Source organism: Pelmatolapia mariae, linkage group LG17, assembly GCF_036321145.2.
Source record: "Pelmatolapia mariae isolate MD_Pm_ZW linkage group LG17, Pm_UMD_F_2, whole genome shotgun sequence".
NCBI lineage: Eukaryota > Metazoa > Chordata > Actinopteri > Cichliformes > Cichlidae > Pelmatolapia > Pelmatolapia mariae.
This window is the reverse complement of record NC_086242.1, coordinates 38,083,891-38,104,151: the sequence shown is the minus strand read 5'-3', so window position 1 is coordinate 38,104,151 and position 20,261 is coordinate 38,083,891. Positions and strand designations below refer to the sequence as shown.

Sequence of the window (20,261 nt, the reverse complement as noted above, 5' to 3'; positions counted from 1 at the left end):
CCTGCACGGTATGTACCACCGGCAGATAGAGGAGGTGGCTGATATCCAGAAATCCTACCAGTGGCTGGACAAAGCTGGACTGAAAGACAGCACAGAGGCACTAATCATGGCAGCACAAGAACAAACTCTGACTACAAGGTCCATAGAGGCTGGGGTCTATCACACCAGGTAAGACCCCAGGTGCAAACTGTGTAAAGATGCCCCAGAGACAATCCAGCACATAACAGCAGGGTGCAAGATGCTAGCAGGCAAGGCATACAACACCTCTCGGATTCACTCACTTGCCTGCCCTCCTGTCACAGTACTCAATCGGACCACCATCTCCTGGAGACCAAAAACTGCTCACTCGGACCACTCACCCCTTCCTTGCCATTCCTCCACTTGCCAAAGTAAGAATGTTTCTTTATGGTTCATACTCACCAGGATTTCCAGACTCGATCACTAAAACTTGTCTCCTCTCATTCTAGTGTTCAGAGCCTCCAGGTCATGTTTCCTGCCCGGTGCCCCTGTACATATCCCCTCGTCACAATTCTCTGGTGCTTTCATAAATCTAGTATTTCTCATAGTTAGCGTCACTCCTGTTTACCACCGTAATTGAAGTCCCATGTTATTCCTCATAGCTCACAGTATTTGTCAGGCCCTAGGAAATAAAGTTCTGTTTATCACACTCGTCCGTGCCTCTGTGTACGATCTGCGTTTGAGTCTGGTTGTCGGGTTCGGCCTTGGCCGTGACAATTAGCTAATTGTTATTTACTAACTAATCTTAAATGACTGTTTAGTACAGAAATGAAGCCCAACAATCATGTTTTTACAGTCCTGTGGTCTCAGCCTCAGATACTCAACTAATCAAAGTGATGTCATAAAAAATATGAATGAACAAAAAAACATTTTTTCTCCTTCATTTATGACACAAAGCTGTATGAAACGTTTCTCGCGGTTAGTATCATGGTTGCTAGGCAACCTGAGCAGTGTGACGAAGGCTAGGCCGTCCCATTTCACAAGCCTCTCACTTCCGCACTTCTCGTACTTATAGTACGCACCGTACGTAGTACGCGTACTGCGTGTACTTCAAGTGTGCGGTCTTTTAATTGGGACACAGCCAATGTATGGTTTAACCAAATCATCTTTAGATATATAATGGCACTTATTCCTCCAAATAAAATTAAAATTCAAGCTATTAATTGTTTGAATAACTTTATTTGACATTGATAAAGAGTAAGCCAGATATATAAATCTAGATAAACTATCCATTTTGGTTAATAATATTCTTCCAAAAATTGTGATGTCTCTTTGTAACCACTTATTTAAGATTGTCTTACATTTTTCAACATTATCTGAAATATTTACTTTTTCTAAGACTTTGTGATCCTTGGAAATTGTGATGCCCAAATATTTCACCTCCTTCTTCACCTTTATATATGTACTCGCCTCTGTCAGTGCGCCCCAGGGCACTGACAACGTAGCTCCCCCCAGGGCAAGCTACGTAGCTTGTACAACGTAGCTTGCCATCACCAGCGTGTGAATGTGTGTGTGAATGGGCGGATGACTGAATGTAGTGTAAAGCGCTTTGGGGTCCTTAGGGACTAAGTAAGATGCTATACAAATACAGGCCATTTACCATCTTTTGCTGTTTCTCCACTTCTTATTTTCTCTTTTTTTCTCAACTGAGCTTTCAAACTTTTCTTGTCCATCTTTCATTGGTTTTAATTTTGCACAGTATGAACACCCATCCACCAACTCGAGGATCACCACAACATAACCTAATAGACCTACACCTTAGTTCACAGATTCCTTTGTCTAGGGTTTATTTCGCAGAACCCAGGATTCAAATCATGAATACATAATGGGCTTGGATTTACAACATTACTAATGAAATGTGCTCTATTTGGAAGCTGCCCCACCCCACCCCCCTTTCGACAGGTTGTGTGTGAGACTTTAAATCATCAAACTGTGAATTATAAATTTTAAATTGTTATTGATCCCTTTACCCCTGGTCCTAAAGTATATAGTTATTTTCTTACTCTTCTTATATTTATTGTCTGTTTACTTGTACTGCTGTAACTGGAGCCTCGTCTCTTTATATACTGGACTGTATGTAGCGGAGATGACAACAAAGTTTACTTTGACTTCAGCACAGCAGCAAGCAGGCGCACCGAGGGCTCTCGGGCTCACTTTTCACTAATAGAATTTCGAAAAAACATCGGTGCAGATTGCAGTAGATTGCAGATTGTATCATAATGTCTTGTGTTTTCGTGTTTGTTGGTTTGTTTTTATTTTGTTTTACTTTGCGAGTTGGTTATTAGATGCTGCGTCCATACTCCCAGCAAATGGGCGGCAGAAAACCGATCGGTGCCTATGACAGCTCCAAAATGCGCTGGCTGATGTCGGGGCAGCATGAGTACGAGCAACATTATTTTGGAGATGCCCATGATGCCGCCCCCACCACAATGTCGCCCTGGGTAACTGCCCATGTCGCCCATATTAAAAGCCGCTACTAGAAATACCAACTCATGAGCTGTCCACAAGTGAGAGTGTCTTCAGTCGTCTCAAAATTATGGAAGCCCGTTTCCGCCACTAAAAAAAAAAAAACCCCAAAAAGGATCAATAACTCGAAATTTCGAGTTATTAACTCAAAATTTCGAGTTAGCAATCTACGTGATTGGCAGTCGGAGGCGCAGCGGCAGATTGTGCAGTCAGCATAATCTGGAGAGATGACAGTAGACTTCAGGAGACATCCCTCAACACTGCTCCCCCTCACCATATCAGACAGCGTGGTGTCGACTGTGGAGATCTTTAAGTTCCTGGGTACCACCATCTCCCAGGACCTGAAGTGGGAGACAAACAGGACAGAAGCAGACTGCAGCGGACTGTACGGGCAGCAGAAAGGATCATCCGCACCCCCCTGCCCTCCATCCAGGACCTGCACCTTTTAAGAACCAGGAAACGGGCAGGGAAAATCATCACAGACCCCTCACACCCTGGACACAGGCTTTTTGACCTGCTGCCCTCTGGCAGACGGTACAGAAGCCTGCAGACCAGGACCACCCGACATAGGAACAGTTTCTTTCCCCTCGCCATCTCCCTTCTAAACAGTTGAACTGTCACACTGCTCCCACTGCCAGACTGCAACTGCACCTTATGTACATTCTGTGGTATTCTTTTCATTTCATTTCTGCCATCCTGCATTTCATGTATATAAGATGTAGATTGGTTATTTATGGTTGGTTTACACAGCTTTGTGTATCTTTGTGTATGTATGTGTACACGTATATATCCACATATCCTGTCGTTTACGTATTGTTGTATTACACTACTGGAACCAAATTCCTTTTATGTGTCTGCGCATATACATGGTCAATAAACGCGATTCTGATTCTAATTCTGATTCTGATATGCAGAAACCCTCATATCTATCATGCTAACGCTAGCATTGTTAAAAAAAAAAAAAACTTATCAAAACTGGAGCATCCTGTCTTCAATACAAAATGGGAATTATTACAGGGTATACAAACTCAACAATCCATAACTGAAAACAAGACAATTTTCAAATATGGGTTGATTGTAAATTTTATTGAAAAAAAAAAAAAAAACTCGGAATGGATTATTTGACCTATGGTCATTTAAAAAAAAAAAAAGAAAAAAAAAAAGAAGAGTAGTAAGTAAACCATTAAAAAGCATGGTAAAATTTGTCATTTTTCCGGTATATAGAACAGCAGATACAAAAAGAGTTTGTACGAGTACCTAGGAGATACACCCGTGTCATTTTTTTGCAGTAGTGCAATGCTGAGATTTCCATATATACTTTGTCCGTAGTCCATGCAGAGTTTCAACTTCTCTACATCGTTTCCATGCCAACAGTGTCAACACTGTTGGATCAGCCATCATCAGAGTGCTCGTGTGTAAAAATTAACATTTATATATTTATTCCACATTAAAAAGAAAACCGGGCTAGAACAGGTCCAGTATGGCGTGGCTCAATCGAGTGAAATGTTATCTGATATGTCGCTGTCGGCCTCTCCTCCCCTGCTCCCCTCCCCTCCTGTGACGACCCCAGTTTCATGGAGGGAGCTGGCAGCATGGCTGATGGCGTCATAGTGGCTGCTGGACGACGAAACCAAGGCTGAGCTGCTGGTTGCTGCAGCTGCATTTTGCAGGATACGCAAGAACATCTGAGGCAGGTAATAGTGAGCAGAGAGACAAACTGGTTAGATCAACATCATACTGAATGAAAGCTCCAAATGCTTCGTTAGGAATTCAAAAAACAACGTTTTCACTTCAGTGTGTTTGAACCTTCTTTACATGAAACATTTACACTAAATCTATTTTGTGGCTACACAAAAAACTAAGACATCTCTCAGTCATCACACTGTAAGATAAAGCCAGTTAAACTTGATTCACTGTGGATCAACTGCACCTGCTTTGGTGCAAGTGAACATGACAACAAGTGCGCCAACAAAGCAATGAGACGACAGTGTTTCAGATGCTGCCTGTCGACAGCATCCTTGTTATTAATCTCTGTCTCTCTTCCACAGCATGTCTTTATCCTGTCTTCCTTCTCTCACCCCAACCGGTCGCAGCAGATGGCCCCGCCCCTCCCTGAGCCTGTGATTTGGTGCTACATAAACAAAACTGAATTGAACTGAACATGCAGTTACAGTTTTGGGAGAAAGATCATTTATAGTCTAAAAATATCTGTGCATTAAGTTTGATCACGTCAAGCTTTGAATGTTGGAATTTTGTAACATTTGCCACCAGTGTCATATCCATTCTAACTAAAACAAACAGAAAGGTCTACATGTCAGTAACATTATGAGAATATGTCCAGTTTACAAAAAGGGAGAAAACATAAAAAACATACCTCTGGATTAGTCTGAATTAAGGAAAATAGATCTGGACCTACAAGACAGAAGAATCAGACTTTGAACAATATTCATGTGCACATAGCTTACAGTCAGTGAACGTTTATCTTACTCACGCTGCATATCTGTGGGGATGGTGGCCGAGGCAGAAGGATGGAAGGGGACTGCATAGTCGGCAAGTGCAGAGTTCAGATGTGGCGGGTCCGGGGCCTGGACATTTGGCACTTGCACAGTGGGCAGGTAGGTCAACACTCTGAGTAAAAACATCAAAGGGATGGGAAGCTTTAGACACACACACACACACACACACACACACACCTGATGAGCACACCTTTAATTATCAACATGCTGGTGTACAGCGCTGTCAGACCAAATGGCAAAACTGACTGAATGCTGAAAACCAACGGACAAAGATCGAGACGATCATATTTTAAATTTGTTACACACAGCTCCGTTTGCAGTTCTGAATATATTCTCCACAGGCCTGCTCACCCCTTTGCATGCATCTCCTCATTCTTGGAAATGTTGCGTTTCTTGGGTGGACGGTTTTTGTCCTCTTCGTCATCAGAAGAAGAGCTTTCTATCGTCAGATCAATCACATCTGCCCTCTTGGTGTAGCTCGGCTCAGTAGAATCGCGGGCCACTGATGGTTGACGCAAAGGAGCTGAGGCTGAAAGATAATGGTCACGTGATACGATTTTTCTCTTCCCGTCCCATGAAAAGACCAAAAGCAATAATTATTTAATCTGTTTTAAAGGTTACTACGGATGAGGGCAAGTTAAGCAATCAAGTTGTTCTAAGATGGTTTATGGTTAAAAAACAACAACAACAAAACTACATTTATGGAGCTAGTCCACTCCTGCTATGCAAGCTCTTTAGTCCATTTGTGGGCTTAAAGGTTGGGACACTGGGAGATGATGACGAATGGTCTATTATTACTAATTCTCATTGGAGGTTTTGCACACGGACACACAATTGGGTTTATGCTGCCTCATCTTCCACCTCCCGTCTCTTTCAGCTCAGTTATTTGGTATGACAGTTTCTGAAAACAATATTGTCAAAGCACCAAAAAGGTACACAGTTTAATTCACAATAAAATGACACAGAGATGTATAAGGTGTATAAATCAATTTCTTTGACTTCTATCCCATACAGATGAGGACAGAATTGTCAGCCACCCTATGAACAGTTCATTTAAAAATAATAGTATTTCTCAGTGCTGCATCCTGCATCCTTGTTTTGAATACTTACATGACTTTTGTTGACACACAGAAAACTATTTTAGATAAAGGGTCACATAATCATCCCCTCCTGATGCTATTAGTTGGTGTATTTCTTTTGCTGAATAACAGCCTGCTGTTGTATATTGTAGTTATGTCGCACACGGGTCTCCTGAGCAATCCTAGGCCATTCACTTATCCTCCTTTCTTCATGATTCCTTCCACCTTCAACAGATTCCCAGTTCCAGACTCCAGCCACTGTGTTTAACTCTGGGGACAGTTCTTTGGATTGAACGGCTCTACCTTTTGTCTCCAAATATAAGCAGCACTTCTGTAGTGTCATCTGATGAAAGGACCTTGTGACAGAAAGGACCCAAGGCACACTGTGTTGCAGGCACAGGAATTTTCCTGATCGTGGTGTCTTTCTCCAGTCCAATACACAGCTCTTCCCTCAGGTCTCAGCATCCTACTCATATAGGGGAAGCATGATTTGGTGACAGCTGTGTGGGTGAGTCTCTGCTGACACGACCCCCTGGACCCACTGCTCCACCCATCCCCTGCAGCTGAGCCCAAAACCACACTCACCACAGACGTGCTTCCAGTATGCAGAATTTTTCTTGAGGTTTTCGTTAGCATACTTCAGTCTGGCTTGAAGGTGCATATGGTTCTAGTGATTTTCATCTTTGAGACTGCAATTCCCAATTTCATTCAGTGTCTTTGCGGTTGTTCTAGGACCTTTAAACCTAACTCTCGATAGTTTTCTTTTCAGATTCCTTAAAATCTTTTGCTTCCGACCTCTACCAGGCTTACTCTGTACTGGGTTCAGCTGTCTTCCCACCTATTCCCTCTTCCTTCATTGTCCTCTGTGTGTATATGTTGTCACATTCTTCATCATGGATGTGTCACTTTTAAAACCTGGATTACTTTGTGGTCAGTTCAGGTTCAGCAATAAAGTTTTCTTTTACTTACTTCTTTTACATTATACTTTAACTTAGTTTCCAAGTCCAACTCCTGCCTGCTACACAGCCAGCCCACAGCAGCAGCCAACTAACCCCTTCTGTGGACAATCAGGTAGCAGCATGAACCTAGCCGCACTTCGTATTAACTAACAATAGACTTTATCGAGTGAGCTGCAACACTTGCATTGAAGACGAACATCCAGTTGTTGTTGTTGCTAAAATACTGCTGGGAAATGATTTTCCAGGCTCATTTCAATCCCATGGCAGGGCATATGGGTTATGGCAACACTCTGGAGCGAACAACAGTCTGATTTTATTGGCCAGGCATCCAGGCAGATGCGGGCACTGCCTGGAGTGTCAGCTGGTTAACCAGCCCGGTATTCCAAAAGCACCTTTGTGCCCATTACCGTGAATCCTCCACTCATCTCCCATTTGAGCGTATTGGCATGGACCTCACCGGGCCATTCCACCAGAGTGCAAGTGGATATTGCTTTGTGTTACCTCTGGTGGATTAAGCAATGAGATATCCCCAAACAGTGAAGTTGCGCACCATTTCTGTAAAAAGTTTGACGCCGATGCTCTTTCAGGTCATCTCCCAAGTTAGCGTCCCAAAAGAAATACTGACTGACCAGGGCTTGTCATTTATGTCTCACACACTAAAAGAACTTTATGAATTACTGGACATTAAAGTTATTCACACTACCACCCTCAGACTGACAGGCAGTTGGAGCGGCTGAATAAGACTTTAAAGTCCGCAGGGGGTGTTGGATCTCATTAAAGAAATCTGGGAGAAAGATCTGACCCCAGCCAAAAATGAGATTTACTATGTCCTGGACCTGAGAGCAAAGCTGCACATGCTGGGGAGATTGTCACAGGAAAATTTGCTCCACGCCCAGGAACGTAAAAGCACCTGTGCAACAGAAGGGCTAGACTGTGGCAGTTTTCACCAGGACAAAGTGCTTGTCTTGGTTTCTTCTTCTAGTTTAAAGTTCCTCGCCAAGGACCCTTCGTGGTCACATGGTGAATGGCGGTTGCTGACTATCAGGTGGTACGGTCGGGCATGGGAGGAGCCGCACAAATATATCACTCCGAGAGAGGCTGAAACGGCTTCTCTGTCCAGAGGTGCCAAATTCCACCATGCCTGTCTCTCTCCACTGCGATAACCATCTCCCACAGGTCCAGAGAGTGGATGTTGCTGCACTGCAACAGCGATTTACAGTAGGGGTGCAACGATACACAAAAGTCACGGTTCGATTCGGTCCGATAGTTTGGTGTCACGGTTCGATATTTTTTCGATACAAAAAAAATGTTCATGCCTTTTTAATTTGTCAATTATTAAAATTATAAATATTTATTTTAACTCAAAAGTACAGTTTTTAAATTTAATGTTGCTGAAATAACAAAATAATTAAAATAAATCTATCTGATCGAGAAATCCCTCATCTTTGGAAAAGAGAGTTTATTACAGAGAAATGGCTCTTTCCAAATAAAAGCTATACTATACGCTTCTTCTGGGGTATATTCTCAGCAGCATATTAAACATATCAGGTCCCCATAAGGAGAATCAAGTGCTAACGGCTGTCTAAATGACTCGGGTAAAGTTTGTAGCATGCGTGCTTGTTGTTTTTGTTTGCTTCCACTTGTCTTTGCACTAGGATGATGTCGGCGTAAATGTGCAGTCATATTCATTGTGTTCCCACTAGTGCTGTCAGCGTTAATCTCGTTAAAATGACGTTAACGCCACAACGCTGCAAATCTCCGTTAACGAGTTACCGCGGATCGCCCCGTGTGTGGGGCTGGACGGCGTCAACACGCTAACAAGCTAACTGCGCTAATACACTAGTTCCCACCAATGTAATTGAGCATTGCATGGCACATCCGACATACTGTTTTACTTTTGTCCATGACGTGCTTACCATCAGGGTCATACTTCACATGAAGACCAAAATAGTTCCAAACGCCAGATCTGAATGAGGGTGGGGGAGGTTCAATTTCGGGTCGCGTTGAGGCAGTTGCCATGTTGCAACGAGCTTAACTTTTGTCTCGCTATCTTGCGCTGCGCTCAGTTGATCTGTGCTCGAGAGTGCAGCCTAAGCGGAGTAGTCGAATGCAGATCCACTGAGCTCTCAACACAGACAGCATCGTCAGAAGAAAAGTTGATAAAATAAATAAAAAATTTTGTATTGTTCGATACATATGCGTACCGAACCGAAAGCACTGTATCGAACAGTTCAATACCGATACGAGTATTGTTGCACCCCTAGTTTACAGATGTGTTCTACCCCCTGGCCAGCCGTACGACTCTCATAGAGCCCCACTTTGAAACGCAGCCAGCCAATAGTGTGCGTTCAAGGCCCAAACACAAGAGACAAATTGTTAAAACAAAATAAAAAAAATTATGAAAATGGGGGTAATGGTAGAGTCAACAGTTCTGATGGTAAAGAAGGATGGGTCTATACAGTTCTGTGTTGACTACTGGTGAATGAGATGCTTGCCCCATGTCCCAAGGCACTGAGCTCCTGTACCAGATAGGCACAGCTTAATTTTTCATGACACTGGATTTAACTAAGGGCTACTGGCAGATTCCCTTGTCTGGAAAGTCCAAGGAAAAAGCGGCCACCACATGGACCAGGTGCTGCGGCTGCATGCTGCACATACTGCCGCCTACCTGGACGATGTCATCATCCACATGACATCTGGGCGGAGCATGTGCAGCAGGTGGCTGCAGTCCTGGAGTCCCTGAGGCAGTTGGGGCTCACAGCCAACCCAAAAAAGTGTGCGGTTGGATGCCGGGAGGTATCTGGGGTACCACTTGGGAGGTGGGCAGGTGCAGGTGCCACAGATAGAGAAAACGGCAGCCATGGCATCCTGCCCATGTCCTAAGACAAAAAAGACATGAGATGGTTTTGGGGCTGGCTGGGTATCTCCACCAGTTTGTACCAGGCTTTGCAGAGCTGACGAGCCCCTTTATCTGTCTCGTCCAAAAGGGCGCCCCAGATCTGGTCCAGTGGATGGAGCAGTGGCAGATGGCATCTGTGCAGGTGAAAAGGGCCCTGTGTGGGGAGCTGCTGCTTCACACACCAAAGTTTTCCCTTTCATCCTGCAGATGGACGCCTTGAACGGAGGGCTGGTGGGCCATTTTGTCCCAGCAGGTAAGAGCATCGACCACCTGATGTTCTGCATCAGCCGGAAGCTAACGGTATGCGTTTGAAGATAAGAGCACTGTGGAAAACTAGTGCCAGCTATCAGGTGGGTGGTCAGCTTCCTTGGGTATTACTTTCTGGGGTGGCCATTTGCCCTCTGGTCAGACCAAACCCCAATGCAGTGGCTCCACTGCTTGAAGGATCACCCAGTGGTATCTGACTGGGGGCGTGTATGACTGTAGCCAGTTTCCAACCTGGGGGATAAGCAGGTTCGGCCGGACGGTAGGGGTGTGTAGCAGAGGTATGGTCTCTGGCTCCGCTGCAGGGGAGGATTTGATGCAGCTGGCTTGCAGGGCAGGTTTGGACAATAAGGTAATGTTGGGAAATCAGTTTTACCCCGGTTCTTTTTTATTCCTCGGGCCTCCAGAGATGCACCGGACCCAGTATTCATTTTTACAAAATCTTTATTCATCTTCATTTAAGCATGCACTTCTAGAAGGGAAGACGAGGCCGGTGTCCCTCTGAAACAATCTTCACCCCTTTGTTAGTTCCAGGCAGCTTTATAGAAGCTGACCCCATCATAAAACCCCCACAGTGTGCTGCAAACTCTGTGTCTGTGTCTATGTGCACGAGCACGTGAGTGCCTGTGTGTGCACGTTCCCGCGTGTCTATGTGAGTGCATGTGAGTGAGTGTGCATGTGGATGTGTGAGTGTAACAGTTTAAGCACTGTGTGTGTGTCTGTGACTTCCTGGGGGTCATAAAAGTAATCTCACCCAAGCTACGCCAAATTCCTCTACACAACATAGAAACAGAGTTAACATATTACATCTTGTTGTTTTACATTTACAGATAAACATGTGGAAAGTCTCCTGCAAACCTACTTCTAAGTTATAACAATTATGCGTTTTTATTAAAGGCACAAGCATCAGCATCAGCAACCCCCCAACTGTAGCTTCCTGTCTCCTTTTATGACACCAGACCTCCAGTGTCCATAAATTCCTTTCTCTCTAAACAATTACACACTCTCAGGCCTACAGCTAAGCCAAACTGAAACACAGACCAATCCTTCCTTATTACTGTGATCTAAACAAATTTAACACATTACATTCTAATAATTATTTTCTTGTACTCACAGTAATCAAAGATCTCCCTTATTACCGTGACGCTGGGACCAGAGCAGGGAAGAGCTGGAGAGCCATCTGGCTGGGGCTGAAAAGTGCTGATAAAGTTGTACACTTACATTAAAAACTTAACAAGCTGATGTAGAGATGTTTCTGCTACCGGAACTCTGTGTGGCATCTATCTGGGCTCTAATCTGAGCTGCTGTTAACTTGTGATTTCTAAGGCTGGATGACTGTATCCTCAGCAGCAGAGGTGACTCTTGGTCTTCCTTTCCTGGGGCGGCCCTCATGTGAGCCAGTTTCACCGTAGCCCTTGATGGTTTTCGTGACTGCACTCGGGGACACATTCAGAGTTTTAGCAATATTTTGGACTGACTGACCTTCACTTCTTAAAGTAATGATGGATTGCCAACCTGACTGCTGCACAACACAACTGATGGTCCCAACTCCATTAAGAAGGCAAGAAATTCCCCAAATGAACCCTGACAGGCACACCTGTGAAGTGAAACCATTTCAGGTGACTACATCATGAAGCTCACTGAGAGAAGGCTGAGGGTTTGCAGCGCTGTCAACAAAGGGTGGCTACTTTCAGGAATATAAAATATAAAACATTTAAAGTTATTTATCCATTTTTTCTTTGCTTCCATAAATCTTGCTTCATATATTTCATGTCTTCAGTTTGTATCTACAATGTAGAAAGTAGTAAAAATAAAGAAAACTATTAAATGAGAAGGCGTGTCCAAACTTTTAACTGGTAGTGTATATTTACTTGTAATTCATAGCACACTTAAAAGTAGAAATAGAGACAGAGCCTCTTCTGTGGAACAAGCACTTAGTTTGGATTTGGGAGACAGAGACCCCTTGTACTTTGAGGATTAGGCTTAAAATGTTCCTTTTTGACAAAGCATATAGTTAGGCCTGAATAGGTGACCCTGAATCCTCTGAATTTTCTCGTTTCCTTGACCCCCAACAGGTGATGGCCACTCTATCCTAAGCCTAGATATATGTATATAGTTTTCATCCTGTTAAAAAACACATTTTTTCCTCTCCACTGTCCCGAAAAAGCGCTTTCTCACAGGGATCATGTGATTGTATTCTCTGTATCATTGTAGACTCTTTATCCTACGATATAAACTGCCTTGAGATAACTTTTGCTTTGATTTGGTGATATATAAATGCGATTCAATTAAATATTAATTTTATATATTTATTTATCAAAGCTCATCAATTTTCAAAAGCAGTCAATGACATTTGTTTTAACACACAAACTTCTGTGGCACTGACCATCTTACAGTTTTTGGGCAGTACTGGAACTGGGTGCACATGAGAATAACATATACACTGGGTACAGAAATTTTTCACTCTTTGTTATATTACATCCATTTGCTACAGTCATTTAAGTTCTTTTTTTGCCTCATTAACCTCCTAGGACCTGGCTTCCACATATGTGGACATCACATTTATACTGCCACTGTCCTATTGAAATTTAACACGTCCTCATATGTTGATCTCATGTTTCTCAGAAACAAAAATCATGTAAAAAAAACAACAACGACTGGTAATTCTTCATTTTTACATTCATCAGGTCCCAATGAGCCCAAATAGCAAAGAGAAAATAAAAATGCATGCCATGAAAGAGTTCGGGTCTTAGGAGGTTAAAGTACACACAGCACCCCATTTTGACAGAAAATACAGGGAATTATTGACATTTTTGCAGATTTATTTAAAAATAAAAACTGAAATATCACATGGTCCTAAATATTCAGCCCCTTTGCTGTGACACCCATATACTTCACTCAGGTGCTGTCCATTCTTTCTGATCATCCTTGAGATGGTTCAGTGTTAAGAGATTTTCAAATGTTTCAAGTATTATTCCCACTTCTATTCATATGTTATTGAAAGTTTATCTTTAATCTCAGTGTTAATAGTTGTTTACCCATTTATTCTTTCCATTTAATCGTATTTTATAATTTTACTGCTTCACTGAAGTAAAGACAAAAGCATAGTGTTCTCAGATATGATTTACCCAGTACATCTCCTCTGTACCTGGCTCTCTACGAGCCGTTTCACTCCCAGGAAGGGGAGAGCAGGACGTTCTTATCTACACTCCCAAATACCAAGAGGGGCCCATTCTTCAGAATCACACACACACATAAACTTCACACACACACATACTCTGAAACGCTATAAATAAAGAACTGCCACATACGCTGGTTGTGAGCCTGAGACAGCAGCGCTCACCCAGCGTGCGCACGTTGTTACCATCTAAACTGTCTTGAGTGTTTTTATTTCGCCTGAAGAATGTCTTGTTTAAATATTTACTCCTTACATTTATTTGGTCCTTCGAGCCGGATTGGACATTGAATTTTAACTAATTTTGTGCTCCAACAGAGTGACCTCGTCGTTTCCTGGATTCGTGAACCCACGCTGCAAAGTCTGTCGCGACAGCCTGTTTCTAGTGAAACAGTAAAGACCAACTACGTGAATTCGCCGTTGGCCAGCGTTTTTAGCAAGAGGTCCACGATCCCAGGGAGCGAGGAGGATTCTCTCTGACCGGCATTTTCATCCGAACCAGGTGAATATGAACACTCAAGAACACATTGCGGCTAAAATCGGTTTTTAGATTGACACGGTTCTTAAAAGACTCGTCCTTTAAGGACTGGAAGTCAGGGATCTCACTCTCACGAGTGAAAGGACTCGCCTGTAAGACGGAGTTTGACGGTCCTGTGTGGGGTCACTCCGCAGTTTAAAAGGTTGGAAGTCAGGGATCTCACTCTCACGAGTGAATGAAAATAAAGGGATCTCACTCTCACGAGTGAATGAAAATAAAGAACGTGTCAATTAAAATAGGATTATAGTACCGCATGTGAAGTTTATGTGTTGTTGAAGAGTGAGTGACATTTTGAATAGAAACAACAGGTTTCTGCACCACTCTTACTGTTTCCTGTGTTGACCGATGTACTGGTGAGAAGGGGTCAAAGGTTGCGCATCAACGCATAAAATTAAGGCCGCCCTAGGTCTAGACCAGGGTAGAAGGCTGCCTTAATAACCTCCCCCGACTCTAATATCAGCGAAGGTCACACAGAGTGTATGTTGGCAGTATTAATAAATAAAAGCAAAACAAGGTGTTTCCAAATACAATAAATCCAGATAATTCACACGAAAATATATCAAATAAAAAAGAGAGATGCATAAGGTATATTACGGCTGTGTCATTTTTCAGCCAAGGAAAGTGTGAAAAGGTAAATGTCTCCAGCTTGGGAAGGTGTGAAGCTGCAGATCACACCAGCCCTTGATGGATACATAATAAAATATATATGAAATATAAAATAATATACTATTGTATATTAGTAGTATAATAGTATATTGTGATATACTAATAAATATTGTAATATACTATTGCTGTTATAAAAACAGGTAAAAAACAATAATAATACCATTAATAATGACATAATATTAATGATAAGAGGCACCTGAGTCAGTTATGATGTGAGGTGGATGAGTGTTAAAAGTAATCTGCATTAGGCTTAAGGTTGCTCAAATACAGTACAATGACATATGAGATGAAGTACAACAGGTAAATATTTAAACTAATGACGTGCATAGAGGCACTTGACCTGTTTGAAAATTGTCGTCCTAATATGAGCCATTGTTGAGATATAGAGCACAGCTATGAAAACAACTAATATGCTGAACCCTATATGAAGCAGTTGAAAACTACATGATGGAGAAGCTGAGTGAATATGAAGGTGCAAGTCTTTGCCACTGTGGGCAAAGCACGCAACCACTGTGTGAGGTTGCGTTGCTGTCTCTTCTGAGCTGATGAGCAAGCTACACATTATCAGATCGGGAGCTGGCTGAGAACTCATCAAAGAGAGGGAAACAAAACTATGATAACTCGAGTATGTAGCGTATCCGTGAGTTCAGCTTCATCTTTCAGATGCGCAGCAGTTTTCCTGGATCTTGACTCGTGTGTAGAGTGTTCATAGCATCAGCATCATGTTCTTGTTTATTTGCTTTGTTGGGTTGAAAAATAATTAAATAAACTTGTGATCATACTTATGGATCACCATGGCACATATCATCAGCCATATTATTTTTATGCAGATGAAAAAAGTGAGTGTGAATGTGCCTGATGTCGCAGTGTGTGTGTGCGTTGTGTAAAAGTGATTGTCTCCAATTGTGAGAGCGGTGATTCTGCAGGTCACCAGCTATTGTAAAGAAAAAAAAGAGTAAAAAGAGACAGAATCTACATTATAGATGAAAAATGATTATAGGAAAAGGGTTTTGTGTCTATCAGCCAAGAAACAACTACAATCTAATTTCTGCTTTTAAGGAAGACGAGTTCAAAAGACAGAGAGAGAGAGTTCTGTGTGTTGGTTAAGCAGTGATGATAATAATGAAAATGTCTTAGTTTTGTCACTTTCAGGTGAATAGCAGACCTGGATCGATTTTCCACATGCAGCAGTCGGAATAAAGTTATAGTTTAAGATCACTGGAAGCATTCAGGCCAGGTTTCTGGCTACCTTATTTACAGCTCCATGTGTCCCTCAACCTCACAAACGAGCTCTCACTCCTCCCTGAAGACAAGGAATGCAGTTCCAAAGAGCAATAACATGGCAGATAAAGAGACAGCAGCAAAGTCCTGAGCAAAGAGACCCAGCAAGCAGCAGCAGTGTGGACAAACAGCATCAGAGAAGAAGAGCAAACCCAACATCCTGACTGGATGAATGACACTGTGTTTCCAACAAGCTGCAACTTCACTGTGCTTGTGAAAAGAACGTTTGAGGAGAACTGAGGAGACTGTTGGAAGTTGACATTTGCCACCTTTGGAGAAAATGGCAAAAAGAGACAGTGAAGAATACAGGACAAAGCTGAAGAAGAACTGCCGGCTATTGGACTGTTGAAGTGGGAGAGGACAACAGAGTGAGAGCAGTAGGTGAGAACACAGAGGAATGCTGTTGTTTAATGTGGGAAATCAAAATTTTGGGTTAGCAAATCTGGGCAAAATAATACTGACTGCTTAAGTAGGAAAATTGTGAAGGAATCTGAACCACTGCAAAAAGAAACATATACAAAATCACACACACAAGCAGAACATGCATTAACCATACTAACACAACCAAAAGAGAGCTCATGAAGATTAGGCAGCATCTTGAGCATGTGAGTCTGTTTATCATCTTGTCCAAGTCACCTCATGTGATGCAAAGACCAGTGGACTCATAGCACGTTAGTTAAAAATGATCAAATAATAGCAGCGAAGTGTGTAGGAAAGGCAGCTTTAAGAACATGCCCTGCTGGAGATATAGCTCCACAGACACATTGATTAAACCTGCCTAATAACACAAACACAGATGTAATGAAAATCAGTTTGTAATCTCTCATCAGTGCTAAAATAGTGTAAATTTAACAGAGACTTGTTATTAAATGCTGAATTTATCCAATGCTGACAGTTAACTCTCTAGGTTGCAGGACAACAGTTTAATTTTTGTGGGAAAAAAGATTCTGGTTTGAACAACCAGTGATCAGACAATAAATTTAGTTGTTAATATAGTAAATTGGGAGATGCTTTCTGCCTGATTGATGCAGCACAAAATATTTTACTGTATGAGGGAAATTCCATTTTTGTGATAATATTTTGAACATGCATTTCTGTTGTCCTGCCATCTTAGTGGGTTAATAGCTGATATGCAAATTAGTTGATCGTTCTTAGATTAATGCAAGGTGATTGAATTCTAGCACGAGTGAATGGGATGTGTTGGAGTTTGTTAGAGTGGAGACTCTAAAACACTGAGTTTCCTGTTGTGATGTGCGAATGAATCCTGCACCCAGATACACAACTCTGAATACATAAGAACACACTTCTTTTGTGAAATGCATGACAACATGTCACATGTTTTATGATGACGGGGAAAAAAGGAAAACTAAATGAGATCTTTGGCCTAAATGAGTAAAAAGGTACAGATTAAAATCATAGCTAATAAGACATTAGGCTTATGTTGTGTGTCGTGCGGCTGATGGTTGGTTTGGTGTTTATCTAGCTGATGATTTTTCTTTTGTTGTGAAGTTGAGCCTGCCAATTAGTATGATGGTTTGATAAATCATGCTAATGGTATGATTTACCCTCCTGAGATGAGGAGTGTGTGTCATGATTTAACGAGGCCTTTTTATTTTGATACTTTCACAGTGCACTGAAAGTTTTGTTTGATAATCTCTGTTTGAGCAGATCTGCATGATTGGAACAAAAGCGCTATACGACATGTCGAGAAAACCATTGCAAACCATTGACTTTCTCCAAAAAATTAAAATGGGCTCAGGAGAAAGTCACTTATCTGGGATAATTAAAATGAAAGTCCGTGTCAAAAAGGATTCAGCGAGATAATCCAGTCTAAATTCTTCTTTTGAAATTTTCTTCTTTTTTCTTTTAAAATGACGTCATTTTGCTATGTGTGGAAACTGAATGCGTCGATGGGTTCCACTTTTAGCAAAGAATGAATGAATGCATGAATGAGTGAATGACAAATGAGTAAGAGAATAAAACTGACTGATTGAAAACAGCTGACAAAAGCTGACACGATTTTACTGATGTAACACGACTGTGCAAAGTTAACCCTCACCTGACAAAGGTGCAGATAAATCTATGTGTGTGTTTCTTCTTACAAGGAGCAGGAAGATGATAGCACCATCCGAGGTTGCATGACGATTTAGCCTTTTAAATCCCACTTTCTGTGTTTGCATCTACCAAGGGTGTTATTCACTACCTTGTGATGCTCACAGAGGTAACTGTGAGAAAGTGTGTATACACCTGCGCAGCGCTAACATTTCTACAGCATTACAGTTCTTCATGTGATTTGATCATGTGATTTATACCAGGATAGCTGGTTGATGTTTTCCTACTACAGGATTTCTGGGTTTATGTGTGAAGAAAACTGTGTTTGCAGGTTATGAGTTGGTGATGCTGTTACACTGTGTTGTTGGGGAAATGTTGAAGGTTACTTTGACGATGTGAATAACATGTGAGAACTTTATGGTCTTTTTACAGCACCTCTGGACCCTGTCAATTTGTGCCTGACCTCCAGGATTGTCCATGTGTGTTGCTAATGTTTGTTTTTCTAAGAGTACATGTAGAGGATTCAGCAGAGACGGACAAGTAAAGTGAGAAAGCAAATAAGAGATGCAGTGTTTATGGAATAGTTTAATATGGGGCTCATTAGCTGGCCACTACTGAGCTCCTAGTGATAGCTAAGTGGAGTGACTTTGCTTAAGGGAAGTCACCGATTACATTAATGTTAACTGAGTACATGGGATGATCCATGTCTGAGGCAAATTATGCCAATAATTGCAGTTTACTGATTTGAGAAAACCTGCACATGATACTTGTCCTCTTGATGCTGAATGCTTTCATACTCGTATTATACAATTGTTTATAAGTGTGAAGGTTGATTTTACTTCTAGATCTTGTTTTCCAGGCCATGATGGTGTGTATGCAGGCTCCTGGCGGAGCGGGGTTTTAAGCAAACCTAATATGCAAAACACACTAACATCTTTTATTGCAGGATTGTAGGTCCGGGGTGGTGCTGCTCCAGAGGGGGAGACACCCTGATGTTGCCTGGGACATGATCTCGCTAACGTTTTATTTCAGACAGGAATCTAGGTTTGATGAGTTGACTCATGGGAGTGTCCATGCGTCAAGAGGAGGGGTCCAGAATTACAGAGTTACATGAAACTATCTTTTTTATGTTTTCTAAACTGTGTTTTTATGATTTTTGTGTGATTAACAGTTCATTTACAGGTATTAAACCTATGCAAAGTGGTGCATCCATGTTCAGACGAGGCTTTGATGGTCCATAGATGGAGCTCACTGAACTAAAGAATGTGGTTTGATGATGATTGACATGCTTTCCAAATAGAAGGTTTTTCCTCCTAGCAAGGAAATACAGGTGCAGCAGTCCAGGGTATTGCTGAAAGGAACCTCCTGAGAAATCTTCTGAGGCCCAGTGAGAAGCGAACCCATTCCAGGCATAGCTGACAGCCAAGGAAGTGGTTGAGGTCAAAGGTCGAGCTGTTTGGGGCCCATCATGAGATCAGACTTTGGAGCCACAGCAAGGACCACGAAGCTGCGTTGGAATGAGAGCTGTGCCAAGGGGGCTTTCCAGAGACCAACAGAGGAGATTGTGGACGACAGACGGGCACCTGAAGGATAAGGGGAGCGTGCCAAGCTCCAATCGACAGCGCAGGGGGATTTCGAGGATGATTCTTATTCATGATTCTGTGAAAAGCACGGAACCAGAAGCGATGGTGGTGATGACAGCAGTTTGCTATGAATATCACCTAATGCTGTGTCACTATACTGTGCATACAATGACACACTGAAGACTGCCGGGATCATAACAGCAGTAAGATAACTGGATCCAGCATCCTTTCCACAGAGGGTTTTTCCTGCAGAGAGAATGGACAATGGAGGAGTCATAAATATCCCCCACAGGACAGAGGCCTGAAGTGAGGTGATGGGGGTTGGCAGAGGCCATAAAACTAGAGTGCTGAAGAGGTCTGCAGCTTTCAAGATAGCTGAGACCCACGTTGACAAACAACAAACTCAACTGGTATGTTTGAATGTTTATTCTACATACATTTGGACTCTGGTCCTGTGGACAGTGATGGGAACAATTGGAAGAGACATTTATGACGCGCTACAAAACCACCCTGTAGAGAGACGGGTGTTTTACATGCCTTGTAGAGGAGCACCAACAAGCTGGAGTGTTTTTGAAAATGTTAATTTCTCTTTTGACCATTAACAATTCATTTGTTCACTTGTAGGATGCAGTGACCATTGAATGAGATCAATGAAAAATTGGATAACTGCTAATACATTTGCCAAACTGTGTACATTGACATATGCTGATAAAAGTTAAAATGTGTAAAACAAATTAACAACAGGAGGGATATGTTAAGAGATTT

At 42.2% G+C, this 20,261-nt stretch overlaps 1 protein-coding gene across 1 annotated transcript in view; it reads right to left on the bottom strand.

Annotated features, from left to right (window-relative positions):
- Positions 1 to 3,974: 3,974 nt before the first annotated feature.
- Positions 3,975 to 20,261, bottom strand: part of LOC134646727 (E3 SUMO-protein ligase PIAS2-like) — a 42,991-nt gene continuing 26,704 nt past the window's right edge. The window contains exons 10-13 of the mRNA XM_063500582.1: positions 5,352 to 5,529; positions 4,976 to 5,112; positions 4,859 to 4,896; positions 3,975 to 4,169 (exon numbers count right to left, since the gene is read on the bottom strand). Of these exons, the coding sequence (XP_063356652.1) occupies positions 3,975 to 4,169; positions 4,859 to 4,896; positions 4,976 to 5,112; positions 5,352 to 5,529 (548 nt within the window). The remainder of the gene's footprint in view (positions 4,170 to 4,858; positions 4,897 to 4,975; positions 5,113 to 5,351; positions 5,530 to 20,261) is intronic.